General features: G+C 41.6%; 1 protein-coding gene across 1 annotated transcript in view; it reads right to left on the bottom strand.

Annotated features, from left to right (window-relative positions):
- The window catches only part of ESR2 (estrogen receptor 2), an 826,997-nt gene that overhangs the window by 41,267 nt on the left and 773,103 nt on the right, over positions 1-12,627 (bottom strand). Inside the window, exon 8 of the mRNA XM_086936664.1 lies at positions 11,627-11,807. Coding sequence (XP_086792790.1) covers positions 11,627-11,807 — 181 coding nt within the window. The remainder of the gene's footprint in view (positions 1-11,626; positions 11,808-12,627) is intronic.

The following is a 12,627-nucleotide window of genomic DNA, read 5'->3' as shown; positions in this document are numbered from 1 at the left end:
ATGGCTGTTCACCGTATGTTTGCATTAACAAGTGGGAAAAGTAAAAAAAAGGTGATCAGAAAGCAAGGAACAACATAGGACTAGAAAAGCTATCTAACCTGACATGGAACAATTTGCGATTCGCTGTTATAAAATTATCAGGTTATGGCTTTGCTTGAAACACATATTTTTTTTCACTCTCCCGAATAAATGTGTCTTCCACCATAGGATTTTGGTATATGTCCTAATGCTTTCATTATAAATACAAAACTTTTATCGCGTGACATTGTCAATCGAAGTGTTACACATGAGCCCTGCCAACGTCACATAGGGGGCGGGGCACACTGCAAATTTAATGGAACACATGCATATCGAAAGTGGGTGGGTCAGCTGTGGCTAATTTTCTACTTTCATTGTAGTGTAGGTCAGTGCTTAATGTGAGCCTGTAGTTTCCGGTGTTCAGCCCCAGCACTTATAACAGTCTGCTGTTTGACTAAATTAGAGATGAACACAACGACAGTTGTTTAGAAATAATAAAATATACATTAAAAATGACTAATACCTGCTGCCCAAGCCTTAGGGGGCCTGGAGTAGTCTGAATTGTCACACTTGTAGGGTGTGATGGTTAGTAGTTGCGTTGATATTGTCACTGGCGGCGCTGGCAATGGCAATGGGTGGTGTAAGCTGCAGTGGAATCCTGGCAAGGGCCCTGGCACTTATTTATTTTACAAATTAAGCACTGTAGGTATGGAGCAGATTCCACTTCTTGCATTGGGCCTTAAACCTATATCAGCCCATAGTGGGTGGCCGAAGGGGGAGGGAATTGTAAAGAAGCCAGTACTGCAGCTCAATCTCTTTTAGAATTGGACATAATGAGTTACAGGTCACAGGGTGCCCTCTACCAGGCCTACATAAAAAATAATTTAAAAAATCAGTAACTGTCTGAGAGACGAGCGCAGCCCCACGCTACACAAAATGTCCCGACATCCAAGAATACATATCGACACTCAGCAGAGAACTCTAACTTTGCTCTGGAGAAGACATCGACTTATAAATTGAGCTACCCTTTATTTCATGGGGTACCGTGCAGAGAAAATAATGCTCACTTAGGATTTATTAATTGTATAAATTGATTTATTAAAAGGAAAAAATCATGGAGCGTGGTCAAGCGCTCCGTAGGATGGCCGCAAGCCTGTGAGGCTCCGCACGACACTGGAGGCGAAACGCGAATGCTGGCGGCGGTGATGGATTCCGCGGTTCATGGGTGAGAAGATTCGGTGTGTGAGCGTGGGGAAGTGAGGTATTTTCCTTTTTTTGGCTTTTTTATAAGCATTTACCTCTCTTTTGCTTCCCCAAGTTGCACACCACAGAGACGGCAGTTGCGGCTGCCATTTTGTTAGTTGCTGAGGTGCGCTGGTGCCGGTTTTGGCTCTTGGTCGTGCTGCTATATTTATTTATTTTCAAGGCTCCCAGGTCCATTTTGAAGACATAGTAGCCTGGAAGACCTATTTTCCTTTATGTTCCCTGCCACACAATGGTTGATATATTGTGTCTTGGCAATTTAGGAATATAAATGCATATGGCATCATCCTCAATACATATTAAGTAATGTGCTGAAATTAGTTTTGGACTGCAATTTAAAAAAAATCGTCTCTATATATTTATCCGCTTGATTTCAATATTTCAGTTTTGAAGGAAATGGTCGTACTCACTATTTAATGCACAGGACAGCTCACAGCTTGGTCTGTGTTTGAATATACTCTACTTTCAAGACAACAAACTTTGCTCATATTCAATAATATTTTTCAGTGTGTTGCATTTTCCCATTTACTGCGTTTTTTTGCATTCTTATGGAGTCCTCTGTAAAAGCTCCTATTCCATCTCTAAGCATGCCCATGGCTCGTAAAGACTCAAATGCTCCACCTAAGAGGCAAAAAAAGGACCCAAGTTCTGCCACTAAGCCTCCCTTACTTGTTAGAAGACAATAAGCATTTGAAGCCCTTTGTCATGGAGACTAATAAAGCACTCCAAGGTATTGGAGAAGTGGTCTGCACTGGAGTCCAGAGTGACAAATGTCGAACAACGGATAAGTGATGTGCAAGACGTTGCTGTCAAGTTTGAGGGTATGTCTAAGGAGATAGCACTTTTGAAACAACAGACAGAAGAGATAGAAAATCGCAACAGGTGTAACAATCTTCGAATTTATGGAATTCCGGAGGGAGCTGAAGGATCAGACATGCTTGGCTTTTTTTTGGGGTACATATCCCAAAACTGGTAAGCCTGGAAGAAGGCACTCCTCTCAAATTGCAACATGCCCATCGCATTGGTCTGAATTCTACACATGCTTTAAGTTCTGGCCAACCCAGAGGAAGAATTGTTCTTTTTCTGGAATACACTTAAATGCTTATGGTTCTAATAGCAGCTAAGCAAAGAAAGCAAATTCTATGGTCTGGACAGAAAGTTTTTATCTCTCAAGATGTAGCTTTCTCAACTGCTGCCGGACGAAAAGGAATTTTTGTCTTTCGGACCAACCCTACGATCCATGAACAGAAGATATGGACTTGTGCACCCATGCTTCTTTAAAGTCTCTCCATGAAACCATTATCTCATTAAGGGCCTTACCTGTTCATCCTTTATGTTAAATTGATAACCATTGCTGGAATCTAGTGTCTCATTATGAATGAGTCTGCACATTTTTCAAAAACTCATGCAGCGCAGCAAGTCACTTTGCTGCGCTGTGCGATAGAGAAAGGGCAGGAATGCTCTGTTTTCAACATTATATGCCGCATTCCTGTCTTTTTCCTGGGTTGGCGCACAATGTGCTGCCTAGCGCCAACACAGCCTCCCTTGCACCTTGGTGCAAGGGTGCCTGCGTTGTAAGCAGGATTGTTTTTGTGCAGCAAGGGGCACCTTTCTACACAAAAACAATCCTATGAGGCATTGTCCTCTTTCTAGCACACTTATAAAGAGGAAGTAACAAGGAGAAATAAAGATATTTCTCCTCATTATGCCTCACCTGGGGAGGCATAACTTTATGACACATTCCCAGATCTACTCGTGTTGGTAAATCTTGGAATGTGCCAAAATCCATGGATGGATTTGTGGCACCACTCACGCTCCACCCATGGAACGACTGCCTGGGGCAGAGTAACACAACACAGCGATTTGAGATGCTTTGTGTTACACTAGATTATCAAGCCAAGCAGGGCCACGCAAAGTGGCCTTGCATGGCTTGATAAATCTATCTTGGTAGTTGCATCGCCATCGTCGCCCTATTGCGTGGCGCAAGGGCGATGCAACTATTTTATAAATCTGGCCCTCTATATGGTGCAATACTTTTACTATGTTTAGAATACATCTTTCTTTTTTACAAGCTGAAGCAGTAAATTGAGCTTAAATGCACAGCACTGCCTCCGTTCTGTTGTTCCAAATGATTAGCCCGTACTGTAGAAAGTCAGTGCCAGAAGCCAGTAATTTTGGGCTCGGATCATAGGTATCTTTGAGTGTCGAGAATAAATACTGATATTTCAATCTGTAAATCGAGCAAAACTATGGAACACAGCAACTCCATTTGACATCCAACCAAACTGCCAAAATACTAAAAATCATTTATTAGTCAGGTCCTCAATCAAATTAGGTTCACTTGTCGTAACACAAAGGCCACCATGGCCAAAGAAAGAAAGAAGAGAGAAGCTAAGAAACAATAAGATGAAATAACACTCTTGCAAACTACATTGGAGACTACACTTCCATCAACCCATGTACACCTCCCTGCCAAGGGCTACACCAAAAACTTGCACAAATTATCCTCAAAGGATCTGACAGGCTTAACTGACAAGAAAGCATATCTTCTGATCTTTTGCGCCTCTTAGAACTTGACACAATGTCCTCATGTCCCTTACAGTAATTTCATATTTCACCTGTAAAAATGCTATCTTTTTGGCCAATGTGTCCAGGGTTAATGTCAGAGAAGAATAGGAGTCAATGTTTGCCAGAGCAGAAGGCAACCAACTCTTCAATTGCATCTTTGATCTGCATTAATCAGCTTTCCAACAACTGTACTCTTCTGGTAGACTTATCAGTCTAGGCTCCTGCTGTGCTTGTTACATTGTTATGCTATTGAACTGGATTTACTTTGTGGACCAATGCTCTTTTGAAATTCTGTATCTGAACAATGCTGAATTTGCATGAATTTGAATTGATCGCTAATTTGTAGTAAACCCTTTGACTTTAGTTACTGATTCCTGCTCCTTATTGTGTGGCCAAATGGGTTACACAAATTTCAACTGGTTTGTTGAATGCCAACTCTACTTTTTCTCCCTCAACCACAAAGGTCTGTGGCATGTAAATTGCAACTGCATGCCAACATTTAGGGGCTTATTTATCAAATTTGTGTGTCGCCCTTGTGCCATGCAAGAGGTGCAGGGTGACGCGAAACCTAGAATTAAATTTACCAAGCCACCCCAGGCCACCTTGCGGGCCCTAGTGGCATGGTAAATCTGGAGTAATGCAAGGCAGTGCATGTCATGGCCTTGCGTTAATCTACCCATGTGAGGCATTCTATGGGTGGCACATCGGTGTACTCCTGCATCGACCCATGGATTCTGAAGCATTCCCACATTAACCATGAGGGATAGATCTGGCAATGCATCAGAATGCTACACCTTCCCCAGGGAGGCTTAACGATGGGAAATGTCTTTATTTCTCCTTATTTTTCCCCTTTCTACATCTACTGCATTCTGCAGCACATGAAGAAAAAGAAAAAAAAACGTAGAGGTTTATTTTTGTGCAGGGAGGTGTTCCTTCCAGCACAAAAACAATCCTGACTGTTACAGAGGCACCCTTGCACCATGGTGTAAGGGTGCCTGCCTTGGCACAAGGCAGACGTTTATGAAACTGCGCAGGCAGAGAGCAGGAATGTTCAATACCTTGATAAATATGTTGCATTCCTGACCTCTCCATTTCATGCAGCGCAGTGTAGTGTCTCGCTGAGTTGCATTGCAAGAAATAATGATAATCACGGCCCTTTGTTTTTATTCCAATACCTTCATGGCTGATTTAATGCTTTTGGTTTCCTGGGAGTTCACTCACTGAAGGATCTACCAAAGCCCTTTCATCTCCCAAGTTGGGGTTGTAAGTCATTTTTGAAAGAGAATGGTTCTTTGTGAAATAACATTTTCAAAAGTAGTCAGTGTTCCAACGCTGCTCCGTTTCATTTAAGAAAAAAGGTCTGATTTTAAAAAAAATAGTTTACTTAATTTAATTGCAATCACAGACATGGTGGTCTGCTGACCCCAGCAGGCCACCATCCTTGTAATGGCTCCAGTGCTTAATTTGTAAAAAAAAAAAAGTGCAGGTGCTGAAAATGTTGCCAAGGAGGCCACAGCACACGTCTTCCTCCAGTGAGCCCCACTTCAAACACTCTCACTGCCTCAGTCTCTATCTTCTAACCTTGATCTGTTGTCTGTCCCCTATGTCTTTGCTCTAAGAATCTATCCTCTCACCTCTCTAATTGTTTTCTATAACCTTTGTCACACCCTGTATTTCTGATTTACCGTCTATTCTTTTTTATCCCTGCCCTTTTTTCTCTTCACTTTTATCCATGCTCCGCTCTCTCTCCCCTCGATCTTGGCTCTTTACTATCACTCTCTAGCAGTGATTAGCTGTGTCTCCATTTTATCATTTGTCTGTTTTTTTTCCTCTGTCCTGTCCTCCAGATCCTTTCATTCTATCTTCTCTCTTCTTAATGGTCTCTTCTTCACATCATGGCTGCTTTCTCTTTGTATGTGATTTGCTCTCCTCCTTTTCTTCTACCTTGCTCCGTTTTATCTCTCTCCTCTCTTGTTGTTTCTTCTCCTTTTTACTCTCGCTGTCTCTCATCTCTAACACTGCTGATGCCTGTGACCCCTGTCGTCAGCCTGTACATGTCCCTGCTATTTTGAACTCTGTATTTTCCTGTTGTCATTCCTAAAGAAGCTGAAGATGTTTTACTTTCGTACCTACACTAAGTGCAAAAACAAAATGTACACCAAATGAAATTGCTTTTTTGCATATATTAATCAGTGTGGTATGACTGGGTTTATTGCGGAACAGGTGGCTGCTTGAGCAAAGCAGGTCATGTCACTGCTAGTGCTGCCTGCAATTAGTAGGTCCAGGGATGGCGACGCCATCAGCATCCACTGCTCAACTTGCAGTGAACCTGCCTGCTACAGCACAGGCATTGACCCCAGCAATAATGCTGCCAATGCCGGTAAGTATGGCTGTGGTGCCTTCTGGACTCACTCAGGCTCAGCAATTACCATGCTGGGGTGCAGCGCACAGATTCCACTGGTGATGCCATGGCGCACAAAAGTTGTGTTGGGCCGCAGCCTCATCGAGCACATTGAGCATAGCAGCAATGCAGGGCTGCCGGATATGCTACTCTGGCTACGCAACAAGATGGGAGGTCCACACTTACTTTCATTTATTCTTCCTCAAGAGCCCTCACTTCCAAGTTCTAAATGCGCTCTTGCAGTGTCCTTGTCTCAACTCTGTCATGAGCCATCCTCCAGCTACAATTATTCAATGGGAGGTTTAGGCTCAGGCAGTGGCAGGGTGCAGCAGACTAGGGGAATAGAATGCAAGACATAGTTTGTCGATGACTACTTGGATTTGTGATCAGCGTGATGATATCACCATTAACGCGGTGATACACAATCATGCCTGCCGGACAGGCATATGCTGGCCTGCCTATGAACATTTACCAGCCAGTCACCATGCAATGTATGTTATTCTTTTTATTTTTAATTGAACAAATAATATTGAGACCAGCACCTGCAGGTTCAGAAATTGTAGCCCCGGCCCTGTGAAAGAAGTGCAGGTGCTGAGCACCTGAAAGCACCTGCTCAAATTAAGCACTGAATGGCTCCGATTCAGAGTAAGTCTCAATTTGAGTCCATCTTTTTAATATTTATGAGGTAGATCATCAGATGGCGACCCACTCAGAATGGAAATTGTATATATATAATTTAATGTATATATACATATATATATATATATACATATATATATATATATATATATATATATATATATATATATATATATATATATATATATATATATATATATATATATATATATATATATATATATATATATAGTGGATATAGTGGATGCTGCAATACATTGGTAGTACCAAATTGCAGGTCCACAAAAGGGTACTCCAGCATATTAGGGCAATCAACACTAATGACGCCACATACCCTGTCGCACGACACTTTAAGGAGTTCCATGATAACAACAGTGGTCTCCTTAAATATTATGCTATTGACTCAGTGGGCCCTTTGAGGAGAGGGGGTAACCGGGATCGTATCTTAAGGGCACTTGAGACCAGATACATCCTAGAGATGGACAGCAAAAGCCCGAATGGCCTCAACTCCATGGAGGATTTTTACACCTGTTTGTAAGAATTACAATATCTGAAAGCCTTTTGCTGCACTTTTACCATCCTTTCCTCTCATAAATAGTGTTGGCTATAGGCAGAAATGTTACCTGTTTTAGCCGTTATTGTCAGGTGTGGTGGTGATGAAATATGACTATACAAGATATAAGATACTAGGTCATATGAATAACGTCGGTAATTAGTGGTTGTAATAAGACCTCAGAAGTTCCATGTAACTGTTGTTAAGCTTAGTTCTCCAGAGAGAAGAAAAAAAATACTGTTTTTTAATATTGCACTTATTTTTATTTAACACTCTCAACAGCGATGGCTTTTTGGTATGATTGTTTGTTAACACCTAATAGTGGGTTAGGTAGGGGACAGTTTAATATGTACGCATAGCGTTGCCCTTCCTATCCGGTAGTTAGACTACTACACCGTATGTATTTATCTGGATGGTAGTAGCTTGAAATATTTATGATGTATATAGATGTAAATATATGAAATTTTGTGTATATATTTTATATATGTGGGACGTTTGGGTATGTTGTGCATTGACTTTTGCAGCATTTAAGGCATTTATGCCGGCAGCACTTAGACATATGCTTTTCAATACAATTTGATTTTGTTTGAGGGTTTCCCTTTGCACATTTTGTAATTATATGAAATTTCATATGAAGCTTGTAAATACCCTATGTGCCCATGAATTGACTAAAATCTGTAATTATCGGATATTACTAATGTATTTAAACAGTTATCAAAGTGAAAGGCAATTGCGTAAATAAGTTTGGTTCCCCGCCCTTGCAATTGCAAGTAAATCAGTATCAAGCGTGGTAAAACACTCCCACTGTTTCAAATGTAACCAATCAAATGTGTCCATCAATGCTGCGTGAGCACTTTAAATTTCTTGCAACTCTCTCAGTGCGCCATGTGACCAAGGCCTCTGTGTAGGCCGAAACGTTATGCTGGCGTGGTGTGCTGAAGATTAAAGAAAACTCACCTGCACTCTGGGTCTTCCGTGTTTTTCCTGTCAGATGGCTGAGAATTCAAGTCTGTTGCAGTAAAGGCGCAGTGCGGAAATATATATATATATATATATATATATATATATATATATATATATATATATATATATATACACACACACACACACACAATATAATAAAATATATGTACAAATATGTATTTATTTTAAAATATATACTTGACTTGATTCTTATTATAGAACTCAAGGTTTAAAATAAGCTGTCCTTAATTAATTGATGAGGCATGAGGTCAATTTCGGCATTTTTTAGGGGATAAGTATTTTCACACAGTACAAACATATCGCAACTACATGGAAATATGTATAGTTTGTAGATAGCAATGAAACTTTTGGACAGCAATATAAAATTCTTTTAAAGGCATTTTTATAATAGATAATTGAGTGATCTTGCACATTTTGTCCCTGGGCAGCATACAGCATTTGATACATCGGTTAAAACCATTACCTAGGCTTCTTTAGGTATCTGCATCATGAATTGTATAACCATGGTCTCCTGAGAGCGCTTTACTGTGGACAGATTAATATAAAAGTCCATCAAGCACTAAACTAAATTCACGCCGCTGGCACATTTACCACTCGACCTAACCTCCCCACTGAAGTAAGGGCATCTTTAGCAGATGTTAGCCGCCTGCTCTTTGTACAGGCGAAGGTGGAAATAAACCATGCTTCAGCAAGGATTTGCTGATGTGGATTTGACCGATCTTACACTCACCAACCCTTTTGAACGCAGTAACTTAATGATGGAATCTGCCCAAGGCACAGTGGAGACGCGGAAAATTGAGGAGACATGTAGAGATATGGACTTGAGGAGGCATGAGCATACTTTGACATCTGCAGAGCCTGCTGCTGTCTCCTTTTAATAAATATCACAGGGACTATCATTCAGAATGTCCCCAATCTGGCCGCGGATTTAGAAAACAAGGACCAATCACTCTTTGTCAAGATCTTTATCCTTGTTGTCCCCATCAAGCTAACCAATCCTTTGATGGTAATCAGACCTGTGGGTGTAGCTGATTGAGGTAGTGGTGGGCTAGAAGAGAATTGAGATATTGGCTGCCCTCTATCTTCGGATTGTGTGGTGGTGATCTATCCTAGATTAGAAAGTTTACTGATTTTTTTTTAAATGCTCGGATTGAACCGTGTTTCCAAAACTACTGTTGAAAACCAACCTTAGCCTATTTTTTGGCCTTTCTTTGCCTGACCTACCACCTGGTACTGAACCTCATTCAGTGATCTGCACACATTCTACCAATCACCATCATAAAACCTTTCTTTTCGATCACAAAATCTTATAAAGTACATCTCAAAAATGATGATGATTCTTCCAATCAGTACACTGCTGCCGCAGTCAGTCTGAAAGGACCCAAAGGTGTGAACTGCCAAGTAACCCGCCCCCTGCGCATGACATTTTCTACGTTGCTTAATCTGCAACCTTTTGTGCTCCAAAACACCTAAAGGCTAGGATTGTCCCTCGAGGGGTATACACATTCTAGTCTTGGAGTGCTGTGGTCATTCTCGTATTACCCTCTTCAAGGACTTTTTGAGTTCTAAGGAAAGTAGTCGCCTTTTCCTGACCCCCAGTAGTCTCAGACTCCAGTGACTGCAGCAGCGGCCGGTGCAGGTAAGGGTGGTGGGGCAGTGGGGCGGGTCGCTGCGCGGGGATGTCAACGGACGACGGAACTGGAGTTATTTATTTAATAATTTCCCCTATTCTATCGTCTGTCGACATACACCTCGCACCACCGCACTTACCTGCACCGGCTGCCGCTGAGTGACTGCAGGTTAAATGGACCTCTGACTGCTATTTGGGTTGTAAAGTACAGCAATAATCAGCGTTCGTGGGGGCTGGCAGCCAATCGGCCCTGTTGCCACTGCACCTATTGCACAATGGAAGCTCCATTATTGTTTATCCCTCTCAATTAGATGAGCACCGTTTCCAAACAAGGGGCTTCTCTCTGATCTCCCATTGAGTGCAACTGTATCTGAAGTGGTTGTAATTTCCGCTGCTGGTCCTTCCACACTTCCACTATGATTTTCTAAAGCATAATATGCAGGAATTGCACTGTACAGCAGCCATTCGCATTATTTCTGTTCTGCCTTCAACCGAAAAGAGCACATTTACAACAGGAATTACTGCATGGACAAAAATGCTTGATAACAGACAACAAAGTGGAAGTGGGGCTGCAAAAGAGGAGGGGATGGCAGACAGAGATCACAAAAGAAGGTATGACCTACTGGAAACCTTACATGAGTGATCCCTTTTGAAAATGAGCACTTTATGATTCTCAGATTTAGCCCACGCTATTTCCATCATCGCTTTTACTAGGCTCAAGCCCTTTTATGAGTTGGAGTAAAAGCCAAAAGGCCGACCAAGCTACTGACAAATGTGTGCGTCATTAGCACATAGCAAAAGGAAATGCCAAGAACCCGTAATAGTCCCACAGGAGGCAACAGCTAAATGCTGAAAAATGTTTCTCAAAGTTAAGCAAAATGAAAACTTATTTTTTCTTTTATTTAATTAATAAGTGGTTGGCGTGCACGAATCAGGCACAAAAATGAGAAACGCTGAACAAACCAAAGCGCTGAAAACTGTAACCGTCAACCCTGAAAGGGAGGAAAGTACAACACGGCTGAGCAGTTTCCGTCCCCGGCATCTGTTTTTTTCTAGAAAAAGGAGGTTCCACTCCGATGTTTTGTGTAGCATGGCTACTAAACAGATGAAAACAATGGCAAGCCGGGTAACCACAAAATGCGTTTTGCTAAAGTTATGGACACTGATTTTTGCTCCCACAAAAAACATTGAGCCCCTCATAACTAAATGAAGGAAAACAGGATTCAACTTACAAAAGCACAAAGTGGGGCAAAATACCACCTCGGTGCTCAATTAGAACAGAGTAAAAAAAAAACAATACTTTTTCAATGTTAAGTAACTTGGCCCTAGAGTATAGGTTTAATATTTTGCATCAAAGTTTTAATGAGCTGTGTTGCTAGATCACGTGATCTGTTTTACACTCTTTCTGTACTGCAGCACTACCCAATTCATACACAGCAGCCCACACCACCAACAACAAAGAGGTCAAGGCGCATACACCTGTTCCTTAAACACACACACAACTAAGCTAACCCCGGGTTATATACATTAAAATATGGAAGACAGCAGTTCAAACAGAAGTGCACATTACCTGGCATGCCTAACATGAGAAAGCAGCATCAACAAGTTTGCCAAGCGAGTCGACTGTTGCCGGAAAGGGATTCCGCTCTTTGCAATAATCCACACCAATGCATCTGTGATTGCATTAAGCAACTGATGTATCTTCCTGTTGCCTTCTGGTTCGTCTGAAGCAGTAGCCACAGGAATCATATCTGTACAAGAGAATGCACGTCAGTTAATGAGTTGTCCATAGATTCCACACATACACTGTACTGAAAGTAAGCATTGAAAAGGGTGGGATGAAGCCTATAAATTCTCACTATTAAAGATATTTACAACAATTTTTTTTTGATGAAACATGGTAACTGCCTAAGTCGAAAAATCTGACACCTCACGCAGAGTGTTCGACAATGATAATACAAACACTTAGAGGAAGAGAGAAACAATGATAAGTACACATGTACGTATTTACGTGATATGAAAATAAACAAAATATAGCTAACATAGAGAGTGATGTGACGATAATATTCCAATGAGCGTTAAAATTGAAATAAATGTCTGCATAATGAAGCTTCTGAAAATCCAGTGGAGGACCGCGATCTATGGTAATGAGTGTGTATTATACTAATGGGCTCAGTTGTAATTGTGTGTTTGTGATTAAAAGAAAATTATATGAGCTTTCCGCTGCATCAGGTTTATCTGCATCCGGGGACTTTCATTGGACACCACACATTGGGCCAATTCACAAAGGACGTCCGCGCTTGTGGCACAGGCCTTGCACTCATGGCGGGAGGGTGGGTGGGGGCTCGCAGTTGTGGCAGGACCGCCGCAATGAGAAACTGCAATGCGGAAGTCCCGCCACGAGTGCAGGGTCCTTAACATGAGTGCGGGGCCTCTGACACGAGTGCAGGGCCTCTGCCACGAGTTCGGAGGCCCTTTGTGAATCGGGTCTATTATGTTTATGCTGTATAGTTTAAGATAGTGATGCAAAATGTTAGTCTTTCTAACCCAAACTTTAGAAACTGGCATGGC

This window comes from Lissotriton vulgaris, chromosome 9 (assembly GCF_964263255.1).
Source record: "Lissotriton vulgaris chromosome 9, aLisVul1.2, whole genome shotgun sequence".
Lineage (NCBI taxonomy): Eukaryota > Metazoa > Chordata > Amphibia > Caudata > Salamandridae > Lissotriton > Lissotriton vulgaris.
Note: the sequence above shows the minus strand (reverse complement) of the source record. Positions and strands in the feature narration are given on the sequence as shown.